The sequence below is a fragment of the Rutilus rutilus genome (assembly GCF_951802725.1).
Source record: "Rutilus rutilus genome assembly, chromosome: 24".
NCBI classification, from domain to species: Eukaryota; Metazoa; Chordata; class Actinopteri; order Cypriniformes; family Leuciscidae; genus Rutilus; species Rutilus rutilus.
In genome coordinates this window covers 14674066-14690641 of record NC_140228.1, presented here as the reverse complement: position 1 = coordinate 14690641, position 16576 = coordinate 14674066, and the positions used below count along the sequence as shown (strand labels likewise).

The following is a 16576-nucleotide window of genomic DNA, read 5'->3' as shown; positions in this document are numbered from 1 at the left end:
CTGAATTTCAGCTTCTGAGGCTTCCTCAGCACTTGATACACAGTGATACGAACATTAACGATTGTGTTGGTTTTAATGCATCAATTCAAGCCTGAGTTCTAATCCTTTGGAAGTATATGCAAAATTAAGCTTCTTGACATGAAGTCTCAATGAAGACCATAGACTTGCATTATGCAAATTTGTTACAAACCTGCATAGGTTCAAACAGAAATTAAGACTGGAATTACCGATCACTCGTTTCAGGCAGTTCAGAATTGGTACTTTCTTTTGAGAGAAACAACTTTGATCTTTGAAAATTTGCAGACCTTTTACTTTCACGAACAGCTATATTACACACTACATGAAAGGTAATATTCAAAAAAGCATAACAGGAGCACTTTAACAGATGCTTTGTGATTAAACTCTACAGACGTATTTGGGAATGTTGTGTGATGTGGGTTGTTTGTGGCTGCAGCACCATTGTTGGGTATTAGTCATAATTTGTTCGTAACACATGAATGTTCTGATTGCTTCCAGTGATTGTAACAGCAACAGGAACTCCATTGCGTCCTTCAACAGCATCTGCAGCAGTCACTGCAGCTCTTATGTGCACAGTGATGAGATGGACTCAGGTAACGCAACCTGATATCATCCTGCACACATCTGACAACACAACACCATTGTTAGTTCACTCCCCATGACTCTAATCAAATTTGGCAAGAGCTTGGATTTGCCTTTCAGACTGATTCTTATCTCGTTGCACTGCACATCAAGCACGCATTTTCCACTTAGTCAGACAGAACCCGCCAAAACACAGTGTCTGCCAAATTGATGGCCATTTGATGCTAACTGCTGAACAGATGGTGGAAGAGAGGGACAGGAAAGTCTGAGAGGAATGGAGAGACGTGTTTGCATTGTTATGGCAATAGCTCACTAATGAAAACAATGTGTTAAGGGCTCTATGTTAAATGTGCATTTCCTCTAATGATTACCGCTTCACCCTCTCTCCACACACACACACACACACATAATCAATCACATACAGGCGACGAGATGCCGACCAGTGTGTGGATATCTCACGACAAACAAAAGAAGCTACATGGCTTCCTGGAGCATCTCTTCAGTCAGGTGTGTGTTTGCTGTCTGGTCTGACAAGTTTTTACATCCACATGTATGTAATGCGAACAATATATTCATGTGAACTTTTGTTCATTTGTTCATGTGAACTGTATATGTAAAATTTAGTATATGTATTAAAAATAACAATAATAATACTACTAATAATAGTTATTATTATATTATTAATAACAGTGTTAGTTTTGTGTATATTAATTAGTGCTTTAAGCCAATTAAAAAACTAACTAATTAATCCAAAAAAATTCTGTAATTAATCGCGATTAACCTCACCTAACATAAAAAAGTGTATATTTTTATTAGTGTTGTCAATCGATAAAAAAAAAAACTAATTAATCACCCATTTTTCTGCAAGTAATCGCACCTAACATTAAAGTTTTTTAATATATATTTTATATTGTAATACTTTCACATTGAATCTTCAAAGTAGAAGCATCATATAGCCTACTGTAGCACAGCCAAAGGATGACAGAAAAAAAAAAGGATAATGTGTTAATTGCATAAAATATTTTTAATGTGTTAAACTGAAGAAAAATAATAATAATAATCGCATACATTAATGCGTTAATTTTTACAGCCCTAATATTAATACATTTCAAACTTAATTAACTTATCTTAACTTAACACTTAAGTGTTTTTTAACAGCTTCTTTATACGGTCTGGCAATGTGACATATTTGAAGTGTAAATTTAACATGTAATCCATTAATACGTTTTTTGGTATTAAATAAGAATTATCAAAAACATTGTTTAAAATTGTTTTGACATATAGCAAGTCATTACTTAGTGTTATCTCAGCTACCCATTTATATTTTCATAAAATAATAATAATTTTTATATGTAATATTTTAATTTAATTTGAATAATTTAATAATTTAATAATTTAAATAATTTAATATTAATATTCTAAATAAAGTAAAAATAACAAAAATTTACTATTTAATTATTCTTTATAAAAAATATGTCGTTTTATTAAATAATGCACAGAGTTGTTTTGCTTCCATTTTGCTTTATCCCATCTGCTCTTATGAAGACTTAGCTTCACCTTTGACCTCTTTGACACCTAAAAACAGGCTAAAGCCCCACACATAATGCCCCACGGATGTAGTCATTTTCCCCCAGAGATCAATCTGTTCTGTCTCACTCTCCACACTTTTTAATGAGGATGTCTCAATCACCAGTAAAATGTAGAATGTGCGTCTCACTGCGTCCTTCTTGCCTGCTGTTTGCTTTATAGCACGCAGGTTTCCGGGTGAGCAACACTCCCAGTTCACATGCAGCACAAATGTTTTCCGGCTGACGGGGTGGGAGTTCAAGGGGCTTTTGTTTGTGCAAACTGGCTCCTTGGGTGCTTTATGTTTAATAACCAATGGGACTGAGTTTTGAAACCCAAAAGTACTCATGGCGAGTTTGTCCATATTTTCTTAGTCAACAAATAAAAAATGAATTGCCTATGATGTACTGATCTAATTTTCAGGTGGAGTCCATCACCAGTTTGTTGAAAGGAGCAACCGTGACACGAGCCTTTGAACAGACAAAGTGTTTCACTCCGGGACGAGGACTTCAAGGTATCAAGAGATGCTAATATTAATGAACTGAATTGTGTTTTATTCCTGTTGGCACAGGGTTATTCAACACAGACAATATTCATTAAAGTGACTTTCATGGTTCAGTGCACTTTTTGTTATGGTTTGCATAACTTAAGTCGGACTTTTGAGCACTTCACTCAGAGTGCATTGACTGTGCTAAAAACTCATAAACTATACATGTTTATGAGATTATGTTCTCAAAAAGATCTCTAGGGATCTCCGATAATGGATTTTCAAACTTTTTCTTGAACTGCCACTTTGAAACGTCTCCTCGTGAAGTCAGTTATGTGAGAGTAGGAAGAGGGGGAAAAGGAGTGATATAAATCTGGGCCTGTATTTCATGGGTATTTCAGGGTGGTTGACAAAAAGGAAGTATGGCTAAAGTTGGGAGTTTCCTTCGAGCCGTGTGTAGAGTCTCAGTGATTGACTGCTCCAACCTCAGCTTTGTCCTTAACCACAAATCATCCTAATCAAATCTGTACAATTCATTTTATCTGGGACAGATAAAGAACACCAGACTGCTAGAGATAGTGTAGGACATTTCCTCGATCTGAGGACACTAGGACATGGAGGTTGTCTGGGTCACTTCCTCTGTCTCATTCTAGATTTTGTTTTTTGCATCCTTGAAAGGAACACTGCTCCTAGGGTCTTTTTATTTTATTTTATTTTATTTTATTTTATTTTATTTTATTTTATTTTATTTTATTTTATTTTATTTTATTTTTTTATTTTTATTTTATTATTATTTTATTTTTTATTTTATTTATTTATTTTTTATTATTATTTTTTTATATTTTATTTTTTTATTTTTTTATTTTTTTTATTATTATTATTATTATAATTATTGTTATTTTTTTTATATATTTCTTTTTATATATTTTACAAACGCCACATGGAAAGATATGCAATTTGAATTAAACATAAAACAAAAAGGTGATACCTGACACTACGTTTTATTTACATAATTCTCACTTCAAGTGCACTCCAGTAGAATAGTGTGTAGTGATGCTCACTTTTAAATGAGTTTCACCCATATGATTTAATCTCTTTAAACATTAAAATGTTTAATTTAAGGAGCCTGAAGCCGAACAGTAGATAAACAGCTCCAGGTATGAACCCCTCAGTGTGTTGTCAGTAGAAACACACTTTAATGCAGCCTGCAGTAACTCCTGAGTCACTGGTTTATGTGATAATAAAGTTTATTCCCAAAGGCACAGTTTCACACGGGATGTGGCTCAAGGTCATTGTGTAGGTTAATAAACAGAGAAGGCATTGTTTTAGTGATATTTGAAAGCAGGGAACTCTTGCCTGGGAAATAAATCTTATACGAAGTGACGAGTCAGCGAATGTGGGTACTATCTGTGTGTGTGTGTGTGTGGTCTGAATCTAGTTTTATACCTCCGCAAAATGTTGCTGCTTTGCTGTTGTAAGGAGATGAACAGATTGCTATGCAATCCTCACAGTTTAACGGTTGATTATAACTTGTGTGCCTGTGCATGTGATTTGTTTATTTAAGCTCTCACATGCAAGCAAGTGAGAAAATGGGATTTGAGTTAGAAATTGAGCCGTTTATTATGGGGCTAGTGACTAGACCATGGCCACAACCATTTTTAAATCCCCTAAATTATTATTCTGTGTGTGGTTCAGAAAAAGAAAAAAAGATAGAAAAAAAACATACATATATATATATATATATATGTATATATATATGTATATGTACAGTATAGATATGCAAATGCAGAAATATTTGAGAAATATTTAAATATTTGAAACCTTGATGTTTAAATACAGTATTGCGGTATCTGCATATTTATATTTTATTTTGATTAATTATAAGTATTATTATTATTTAAATGCAATACATTTGTATCCATATATACTAATTACTAATATTAAATTACCTATACTTATGGTTATATGTTCAATATTATTATGTGCTATAATAATATTGAACATTCATTCAGCTAAAAAAATGTTGCACAAAAAAACACTGCCGTATGTACCATTCTGTTTTATTTCAAAGTTATTATGATTTTACACTGGCCCTGACAATTGTCTCAGTTTTATTTAGTTGAATTGTTATTTATTCAGTTTAAAGGAAATTATTATATTATCGCTGAAATTATTTGAATGATGTAAGACCATTTCACCCTATCTCCTTTTCCTTGAACAGTGTCTGTGAGAAATGGCATAAGGGTGTCACTGCTCCGTAGCTTTTTATCATCAGCATGTAACAAGCGTTGACACCTTTTATGGCCAGAGCCATCCACTTTAAGGTCATTGGAGCTATATAACATATATTTTCAAAGCACTAGACTCTACTGATCCCACTCCACAGAGTCTTGTGTGTTGCGTAAATGTGTATTCCTCCGTAGTTGTCTGTCAGTGTTGGCCATGTACTACCATGCACGTTTGACTCCAATGAACCTGTGATTGTTTTTGGACAGAGTTCCACCAGGACATGGAGCCCAAGCTCAACTGCACCAAGAAACTGCGGCTTCACGTCAAGCAAGATCCGTGGAACCTGCCCAGCAGTGTTCAGGCTCTCACACACACTATCGCCAAGTTTGCGGAAGGTCAGTGGTTTCAAAACAGACACACACACCACATACGTAAAATCCTGGCCAAAAACAACCACTCAAGCAGCTCTTGATAGGGCTAGATGCAGTCGCGAGAGAAGTTGAAAGGGAATTTTTCAAGCACACACTGCTAAATGTGAGTTTATGGAGGGGAGAGAGTGAGTATTTGGCATAAACTCCCACAGGTCAGTTGTCAGCAATGGCTGAAAATGTAATCTCCTGCAATTGAACTACCTTACGCTGCTGAATGTGTCTGTGTGTAAGTGCTAAATGTGATGAATTTGCAGAATAAACAACAGATAAACATTATAGTGTGCAGTCCAATCTGGTGTGCTTAAAGGGATAGTTCGGCCAAAAATGATATTAAACCCATGATTTACTCACCCTCAAGCCGTTCGAGATGCATATGTCAATCATTTTACAGACGAACACATTTTCAGTTATTTTAGAAAATGTCTTAGATCTTTCAGTGGTTACAATGTCAAGTTATGGGGTCCACTCCTTCAAGTCCCAAAAATGTGCATGCATCCTTCACAAAAGTAATCCATCCGGCTCCAGGGGGATAAACTAAGGCCTTCTGAGGGTAATCCGTGCAGTTTTGTCGTAAAAATATACATATTTAAAACTTTATAAACGAAAATAACTGGCGCGTTCACAGAAGATGGATGCTGGCGTATGACGTAGGACGTAGCGTAGTAAGCGTCGAGACATAGAACGAAGTATAGCTAAATCAAACGCTACGTCCTACGTCATACGCCGGCATTCATCTCCCGTGAACGCGCGTCGACCGTTGCCGGTCGTATGTATATTTTTATGACAAAACCGCACGGATTACCCTCAGAAGGCCTTCGTTTATCCCCCTGGAGCCGGATGAATTACTTTTGTGAAGGATGCATGCACATTTTTGGGACTTGAAGGAGTGGACCCCATAACTTGACATTATAACCACTGAAAGATCTAAGACATTTTCTAAAATAACTGAAAATGTGTTCGTCTGAAAAATGATTGACGTGCATCTCGAACGGCTTGAGGGTGAGTAAATCATGGGTTTAATATCATTTTTGGCCGAACTATCCCTTTAAGACTATAACAGCAGGAAATTAAATCTTTCATTTATTAATAATAATAATAATTGAAATGGTACTAGCATTGGGTAATTTTTTTGTAATTATTTTATTTTATTTCATTATTATTTTTATTTTATTTATTTATTTTTATTTATTTTATCAGTTGAGTTGTGCCAATTCTCTGTGTTGAATTTCAGTGCAAAACCTTCTTATTCACTTCACTATATACAGCAGAAAAATAAATATTTGCTTTATTATTAATAATAATCAGAATCAGAATTGCTACTATCAATGGGCAAAACTTTTTTTTTTTTTTATTATTATTATTATTATTTTATTATTTTATTATTTTTATCATTATTTCTTTTCACTTCACTTAAATGTGCTAAATCTGAAGCTAAGGAGACTGATCATGTCCTGGTTTTTATTAAGTTGAACTTATTTAATGATTGACATTGCTTTTTATGTTCTCTCAGAGGTGAAAACTCGGCTACTGTTGGTCCTACTGCAATACACAGGTGGGTGTCGATTAAAGCAAATTCACTTGGGCATATTATTCAAATAATTTACATGACACATAATGAACATTCATCATTTACGGTCTCTCCACCACACTTTTATTAATATCTTATGTACTATAATCTGTCACACCAAACAGTAGGCAGTCTTTTGAGGTCACCCTGAATAAATGACTCTGAATTGAGAATTTCTCCACACAGCAGTTCTCATACACCTGCAAACAGCAGCCCAGCATCCTTCGAGAAACATTATCCACATGAGCGGAGTCCTTAGAGACATCTGCAATCCCCTTAAGGAAATTTAATTGAATAAAAAGACACAGTTTTTCAAGGTTATGACTAGAAAATGCAGCTAAATTAAATACATTTGGCAGGGAAAAATGAGCAGCCTTTTGTTATGCTGTCTAATGTGTTTTAGGTTAATTGGGAAGTGAGAAGATTGTTTAATATGTCTTCAGATCATTTGTCAGCACTCTTTTGTTCTTATCAGTAACGGCTTCTGAGCGTAAATTTAGGTAGGGCGGATTCTGGGTCTTAGCGCTAGTCATTTTATAAGCTTTATTTTCTAATCGCTGAACACGTGCATACACACTTTTGTCAGATGTCAGCCTGAGGGTGGCGCTCTAATGTTGATTGACAGACACGCGTAGTGAAGATAAGAAATCTGAAATCTGCCCCAATGGCTTTCAAATAGAGCGCGCTGCAGTTCCATTATTCACCACAGATTTACATAGAAAAATTGTGGGGCGCTGTAGAGCTGAGGACGGCGCAGGCACCCGTATCATAATACATGCCTGCCGAAGTCATACACTAAATTTTTATATATCTTGCTCAGTTTACGACTTAAAATAGTCTAGAAATATTTGTTACAGAATGCTGTACAATTTATTATTGATTCAGTTTAGAGGTCTATGTTATGATGAATATTTTGGTGGGGCTTCACCTGCCCTAGACGACCCACGACTGGTTCTGATTTTAGTCTCTGAACACAAAACATAATGTGAAGGCTAAAAAAATATATAATTTGAGAAGATTTATTAATTTTTAATGAGATGGCACTAAAGGCATAATTCACCCAGGAATGACCATACAAAACAGCTAATGGCTAAGATTTACCACTACATTATGCTAATTTGACTGTTTTTCTCTTTCCTCAGACTCAGAGATTCAGCTGAGGAGGGATATGGTGTTCAGTCAGAGTCTGGTGGCGGCGGTTTGCTCTTTCTCAGAGCAGTTGTTGGCTGTGTTAAACCAAGCTCTCGGCCCTGAGAGTGAAAGTCAGGAAGCCAGTCGCCGCTGGCTGGAGCAGATCTCCTCCGCTGGTCTTCTGTTCCATTTCCAATCCCTGCTCTCCCCAAACTTGGTGAGTACCTGCCACGGTCAGTGTGCTTTAAAAATAAGCCTCACCAGCCTTTCTAGTCTGACATCCTCCTTTGATTTGGATGTATTTTTTGACCGAAGGCCACGTATGGCACTCGAATGTGTCAAAATCCTGCTCAATGTGGCCAGCATCTCACAGCCCAGTTGGATTTATCACAGCCTTCTTAGTTACAACATTATGGTGTTTTGTGTCTGATACATAGCCTGTAAGATGTAGTTGTTAAAGCAATAAGCCATCAGAGTGATGTGAATTATAAGGAGTTTATAAAATGATGTCAACAAATACATAATAAAATACATACAATCAATAAATACTTAAAGGGGTGGTATATTGCCATTTTCACAAGATGTAAAATAAATCTCTGATGTCCCCAGAGTTTGTATGTGAAGTTTTAGCTCAAAATACCCCACAGATATTTTTATATAGCATGTTAAAATTGTCACTTTTTAAGGGTGAGCAAAAACTTAAATGTTCCTTTAAATGCAAATGAGCTGCTGCTCCCGGCACAGGGCGCGGAGCTTCAAGAGCTTGTGTCCTTTTACCTCACACAGACATGCACTGGAAATGTCAAAAACTTTTAGCCTTTTATGTTCAAACTGGAGTCAGACAAAGATGGAGAGACTCAAGAAGAAGTGACAACATGTAGACAACATTTCTGAATGGTTAGTTGATGAATTCATGTAGCTGATGTGTAGTTATCTTCTAGTCATTGATTAGCATATTCTGTCTTGATAATCTATAAATCATGTTCAGGGGGCGGGGTTTATGTAAATTCTAGGGTTGGTGATGTCGCTAACCCGGGAGGAATGCCGTGTAGTCCCTACCAGCCGTTTGTTGTAGCAATTTCTTTAAAAGAAAATATCTCCCTTTGCTTTGAACTTTGAGCGTTGTAACTTTGCAGATGTTGTTTATGCTCAAACAGCAACATTACACACTAACTAAAGTTAGAAAAGTGAAATCATAATCAACCACCCCTTTAATAATGTTCAAAAAAATTATTAAATGTATTAATTACAATAATGGCAATGTGTTAATAGCATTTAAGAATTAAAGTTCTGTTTCAATTCATGTGTTTTAGATTTTGGTTTATTTTCTTCTGTTTTGTTTGTAGCCATTTTAGAAAATGTATTTGGGTTTCATATTTTTGTTACTATATCATAGTATTATTTGTTTATGTTTTGTTTGAATTTAATCTGAAAATTAAGAAAATTTTATACGTTATAAAGGGCATGGAAATGAACTGAATTCAATATATCGGGAGATGTGGAGTGGGTCAGGGAAGATTTTTGACCACTTCATACGTTTGTTTGTAGTATTTAGTTTTGGATAATTTATATCTTAATTTCAATCAATCTATTGAATTTTAATCAATTCTTCTGGATTTAAATAAATAAGAAGAAAAACAAACAATGCCTGGTGGAATGAAGTGCGTAACCAAACACAAGCCCGCTACCATTCTTTGGCGTCCTTAAGAAAAAGCCGAAACAATTAGATTTTTTTGGTTTTTCTTTGATTTGATTTGTTTGAATTCGAATCAAGTGACAGGAATTTATTGAATTGCAAGGAAAAAAACTGCTATAAATATAAATATATATAAAAAAAAAATTCAATTTCAAAGTCTGAAGCACTATGGTTGTGCTGTGGATTTATTTTAATGGCTGTGAGGATCTGCACAGAGCCTAGCTGATACTTAACAGCTTCCCTAAAGTCCATTATTTTACGCATTTAAGGAGTGAGATAACTCTTCATTTAACAGAAAACTGTGTGTAGAGAACGACAGCATCCCTGAGCTACGTTCTTGATTTGTTTGTCCTTCTCCCTGCAGATTACATCTGCTTTTTGTTTACCGCAACCAGCTGCAAGGTCAGATCCACGTCTGTGCATTGTGACTCAGTGGAGTTTGCTGTCTTATTGAATTGATGACTGTAGCCATGAGTGTTCTCCCAAACACTGGCAATTTACACAATCAGCGGGCATCCCGACAGACCAGGGGATAATGCAGGATTATCATGCCTTGTAAAGTGTTTCTGTCTCTGGCTTCGACTCCAGATCAGATTTCACCTGGCTGTGATTGAGGCCAAAGGATTACATTTCTTTATTTGTGCGCCTGGGGATGTTCTTTATGTGAAAGATTTATTTGCACCCAGAGTCACTTTATGACAGGGGTAGAATGTGAATGTTTTTCAGCCGAAGGATATAAGAGATGATTATTTCGCTTACTGTTCATATTTAATGGAATACTTCATCCAAAATAATAGTCTGAGATTATTTACTTACCCTTCATGTCATTCCAAACCTGTATGACTTTCTGTCATCTTCACTCAGACACAAACAGAACATTTTGAAGAACCCAGCTATGTTCTAAGAACGTGCATTTTGAGAATGTAACTAAAGACCAGATAACTTAGAGTAAATGTTCTTTTAATGACATTGGAAGAATGTTTGTTCATTACTTTGAGAGAACCTTGCTGTTCTGAGAATTTCCCCTGTTAGCCGGGTAGTAACTGTTTTATTTGAGGAATATAAAGACATACAGTGTGAGGTTTAGATGCAGTTTGTCATGACAGACACGCTTAAATCAAGCATGTAGTCAGACTTAGTTGCCGCAGAGTCTAAACCTACATGTAAAATTCTAATTCCAAGATGGCGGCGCGAGTACATCGCGAGGCTCGCGGTCTCTCCAGATTCTGTAATTTAGCAGTATTTTTCTTGCTCATTTCGGGTCTGTTCGTCCAGAACAGTTGTGCCTTAACATCGTACACCCAAGGTGAGCTTTTGGATATTGGTTTGCGAATTTCCGACAGTTTTATGGACAACCTTCGACTCCTTCCTGAGATCGCCAGATCACCCGAGGCTATGCACTCTGCCCGGCCGGGCGGAAGTGCTCGCAGGCGCCGGCGAGATCGTAAACAAAGGCGGGGGAAGCGCGGAGGACTAAGAGCTAAGCTAAAGCTAACACCACACCGGCTCTCTTTACCCAGCATTTTCCTTGCCAATGTACGGTCGCTGTTGAACAAAATGGAGGAGATTCGACTCAACATCACATACAGCAAGAGACTTTTGAACTGTAATGTTCTAATTTTCACGGAAACATGGTTAAACAGCGGAATACCGGACAACGCTATTGAGCTAGCGGGACGCCATACATTCCGGGCGGATAGAACATTACATGGCTCCGGTAAGACCAGAGGTGGTGGATTGTGCATTTACATTAACAAAGCTTGGTGCACAAACTCTGCTATTGTTGGGAGACATTGTTCAGCTAACCTTGAGTTTCTCATGGTTAAATGTAGACCGTTTTATCTACCGCGGGAGTTCACTTCCACTATTATAACTGCAGCCTATATTCCCCCGGATGCTGATGCCAAGTTTGCTATGAAAGAACTTCACGCAGCCATCAGTAAACAACAGACCGTTCACCCGGAAGCTGCGTTTATTGTTGCGGGTGATTTTAATCATTCAAACTTAAAGTCAGTGCTACCGAAATTTCACCAGCATGTTTCCTGTCACACCAGAGGAAACAAAACCTTAGACCATGTTTACACAAACATGGCTGAAGCTTACGTCGCGACACCCCTCCCCCACTTGGGACAGTCAGATCACCTTTCTTTGTTCCTCACCCCCAAATATGCACCTCTGATCAATCGCGTGAAGCCATCAGTGAAGACCATCAAGGTGTGGCCTGCGGGGGCAGATTTCTCACTCCAGGAAAGGTTTCTACACACAGACTGGAGTATGTTTGCTTCTCAAGCCACCAGTGGCTCTCACACGGACATTGACTGCTACACCTCCTCTGTACTGGATTATATTAATACCACCATTGACAGTGTTACAACCCAGAAGCAGATCACCACATACCCAAATCAGAAGCCATGGATGAACAGGGAAGTGCGACTCCTATTGAAGACACGCAATACTGCCTTCAGATCAGGAGATGCACAAGCCTATAGCACATCCAGAGCAAATCTGAAAAGGGGCATCAAAGAGGCCAAGCACTGCTACAAGCTTAAGATAGAGGGACACTTTTCCAACGCTGACCCTCGGCGCATGTGGCAGGGCATTCAGGCCATCAGTGACTACAAACCCTCTCACTCCACCCCCGCAGCCACTGATGTCAACTTCCTGAACGAGCTAAATGACTTTTATGCTCGCTTTGAAAGAGACAACAGAGAAACTGCCACCAAGCTCAAATCCTCAGCTGACCACCCACCGATCACACTCTCCTCCACAGATGTCTGCAATGCACTGAGCAGGATCAGCGCGCACAAGGCTGCTGGACCAGACAACATCCCTGGACGCGTACTCAGGGCATGTGCGGAGCAGCTCGCTGGGGTTTTTACAGACATTTTCAACCTGTCTCTTGCCCAAGCAACTGTACCAACATGCTTTAAATGCACTTCCATTGTGCCAGTGCCAAAACACTCCAGCCCGAAGTGCCTTAATGACTACCGCCCTGTAGCACTCACACCCATCGTAATGAAGTGCTTTGAGCGGCTGGTCCTGGCACACCTAAAAGACTCTCTACCGTCCACATTGGACTCACACCAGTTTGCCTACCGTAGCAATAGGAGCACAGAGGATGCAGTCTCCATGGCACTGCACTCTGTGCTCACACATCTGGACAATAAGAACACTTATGCACGCATGCTGTTTGTTGACTTCAGCTCAGCATTCAACACTGTCATCCCAACTAAGTTAATAGCCAAACTTGGAGACCTGGGCTTCAACACCTCCATGTGCAACTGGATTTTGGACTTCTTGACCAACAGACCCCAGAATGTTCGATCAGGCTCCAACTGCTCCACATCCATCACACTCAACACTGGTGTACCACAGGGCTGTGTGCTAAGCCCGTTCCTCTACTCCCTCTTCACCTCCGACTGCAAGCCTGTGTACGGATCTAATTCCATCGTCAAGTTTGCGGACGACACTACGGTGATTGGTCTCATCAGCAACAACGATGAGACTGCCTATAGGGAGGAGATCAAGCACCTGGCCACATGGTGCACCGAAAATAACCAGCTCCTCAACACCACCAAAACGAAGGAGCTCATCGTGGACTTCAGGAAAGTGTCAAGAGGCACACACGACACCATCCACATCAATGGAATGGCTGTTGAGCGTGTCTCCAGTTTCAAGTTCCTGGGGACCCACATCTCGGCGGACATGACCTGGACAACCAACACCTCCAGCCTGGTCAAGAAGGCTCACCAGCGCCTCTTCTTCCTGAGGACACTGAGGAAGAATCAGCTTTCCTCCACTATCCTGGTGAACTTCTATCGCTGTGCAATAGAAAGCATCCTGACCAACTGTGCTACAGTGTGGTATGGGAGCTGTTCTGTTGCAGAGCGCAAGGCACTGCAGCGGGTGGTGAAAACCGCCCAGCGCATCACTGGGACTCCACTACCTGCCATCGAGCACATCCAGAGGAAACGCTGTCTGCATCGAGCTCGCAGCATCCTTAAGGACTCCTCTCACCCAGCCCACAGACTGTTTTCTCTCCTGCCTTCCGGCAGGCGTTTCAGGTGCCTCCGGACCAGGACCAGCAGACTAAAGAACAGTTTTTTCCCCAGAGCTGTCTCTTTATTAAACTCTAACCCTCATTGATCCCACTCCCCTTATATACTGATTGACTCTCCTCTCCCTCCTCACACCTGCCTCCATTTTGTTATTTGCAATACTATAATGTTCATTTGCACTGCTGACTGTTATTACAGTAACAACTGTTTACATATGCATCTTGCACTACTACCTTGACTGGAATATGCTCATTTGCACTGCCGACTGTTTATTTACAGTACCGACTGTTATATATACATTGCAATATCGTACCTTAACTGTAATATGCAATTACTTTCCACTGCACTCACTCGGATAGCTTCTGTCCAAACTTTATTTGCACTACTTTAAATCCATTGTTATACTGCTCATTAGCCTAACTTATACATATATCTATTTGTAAAATTCTGTTTATAGTAATATCCATCTGTATATTATGCTCACATTCTGTTTATAGTAACAGCCATCTGTATATATATTCATAGTACATATCTATCTGTAAAATTATGTTTATAGTAACAGCCATCTGTATATTATATTCAGTACATATCTATCTGTAAACATTCTGTTTATAGTAATAGCCATCTGTATATTATTATATTCAGTACATATCTAGCTGTAAATTCTGTTCACAGTAATAGTTATCTGTATATTATATTCATAGGACAATCTATCTGTAAATTTTTGTTTATAATAGTATTCAACTCTATATTTATTCAGTACATATCCATGTTCTGCACTTATGAACCACTGTATATCCTGCACTTGCTGCTATTGCACTTCTGGTTAGACCTAAACTGCATTTCGTTGCCTTGTACCTGTACTTGTGTAATGACAATAAAGTTGAATCTAATCTAATCTAATCTAAAAATGAAGATTCCCAGCGTTTGAGACTTTAGTCTTATCTCCGCAGCCACTCTTCCCCCTCCACCCCCGAACACACTCAGGGGAAGGAGAGCAGGCGGCAGCGAACAACCCGAAGGTAATTTCTTGACATGATATCGCTTGGCAGCTTTTGTAGGCCCCCAGATGAAAGGATTGTGGCATCTGGCACATGGGAATCTTCGAGAGAGTCAGCCCACGTATCAGACAGAGGTGTCGCTTTCAGATGCGTGAGGACTGGTCCTGCAATTCTCACACCAGACTTGTTCAGATTTGTATGTGGATGGTTTCATCTGCAGCTATGGGCATACTGTGTGTACGCAGGCAGAAGATGAAGTAGAGAACGGATAGAGCAGAGGATGAAGAAAAGATGTGCTTCTTCTTCTTTGTGTGTCTGCCACATGAAGTTATAATTGTATTTTGCATCTATACCTAAGCATGCCACAAACCCCCACCCATTTAAAAAAAAAAATTTCATTAAACACATGCACACATATTCAAGAGGACATTGTAGTTAAGTAATGGTTTTGTACTTTCTGTATTTCATTTTTTCTTTAGACCGATGAGCAGGCCATGCTAGAAGATACACAAGTTGCTCTCATGGACCTGGAGAAGGTCAGCTTTTACTTCCAGCAGTTTGAAGGAGAGCCTCTTGTTGCTAGTGAGTATTCTTGGAAGAAGCAACTTCCTTTTTGAACAGGAAATTATCTAAGCTAAATTTACTAGTATATTTACCGTATGTTCCCAGTGCCCCTAAAAGGTATTACCACCTAAACCACACTTAAAATGTATTTATGTCTTTGCATTATATGACAAAATATCAATTCAATTGGTATTTGTATTAAATTAATATCAGTATTAGTATTTGGACACATTCTGTTGATAACTATTAGTGCAACGTGTCCATATTAATGTGATATAAACATTTTTAAGCATCCAAAGGTTTCCAAATATGTGTATATCAAACATTTATTTATATATTTATAATTTTTTTGTATTTTAATATAATTTTATATAAAATATAAACTGTTATTATATAGGGCCCTATCTTACACCAGGCGCAATGCAGAGCCAAGCGCAACGCAATTGTTTTTTGCTAGTTTCAGCCCAACGCAGTTATCATTTTCACGTCCTGTGCCATGTTGTTTAAATTGTTTAAATTGCAAATGCATTTGTGCGCCCATGGTCTGGTCTGAAAACGAGGTGTGTTGGTGCGTTGCTATTTTGAGGCAACTGAAATAGACTGAAATAGAAATAGCTCTGTAAATAACGAAAAAAATGTTTTTTTGTTATTTAAAGAGCGCGTTAGTAATATAGGCGGGTCCACAACGCGCGTACACTCTGCTTATTAAACACACAGGGCACAAACTGGCAAAAATCGTAAAAAGAAAAAGATTACAATGTAAAAGATTATTATTTTGCACATAAAGATATGGTGGAATCCGTCTTGTCCTGTAGATGGTCTGTTTGTGTGCTTTTACCTCGTGCACGAGCAGATCCGTTTGCGCTCTGGAGACTTGTTTGGTCTTTCCACTATCAAATTCCGCCATGTAAATAGCGAATCCGCCATGGCGCGAGCGCAACTGGCATTTAAAGGGAATTGGAGATGAGACTCTGATTGGTTTAACGCACGTAAAGCCCAAAACACACCCATTACTCATTAAGAGAACAGGGGCAACCCTTTTAGACCATTTTCCCCGTCGTTAAACTAGCAAAAGTGGATTCGGACACTCCCTAAGTGCACTTGCGCCGTGCGCTTTAGACCATGCGCTTAGATCGTTAAAATATGGTCCATAATCTGTAATTTCATATGATTAAATCATAATTATTAGCATAGTGGCAGTGTATGTATTCTTAACTTCTATATTAAAGAAAGTCACTTGGAAACT

General features: G+C 38.4%; 1 protein-coding gene across 1 annotated transcript in view; it reads left to right on the top strand.

The window, feature by feature from the left end:
• prex2 (phosphatidylinositol-3,4,5-trisphosphate-dependent Rac exchange factor 2) overlaps positions 1–16576 on the top strand; it is a 145956-nt gene that overhangs the window by 96692 nt on the left and 32688 nt on the right. The window contains exons 27-33 of the mRNA XM_084398619.1: positions 517–611; positions 1025–1107; positions 2590–2680; positions 5149–5277; positions 6824–6865; positions 8023–8228; positions 15246–15348. Coding sequence (XP_084254745.1) covers positions 517–611; positions 1025–1107; positions 2590–2680; positions 5149–5277; positions 6824–6865; positions 8023–8228; positions 15246–15348 — 749 coding nt within the window. The remainder of the gene's footprint in view (positions 1–516; positions 612–1024; positions 1108–2589; positions 2681–5148; positions 5278–6823; positions 6866–8022; positions 8229–15245; positions 15349–16576) is intronic.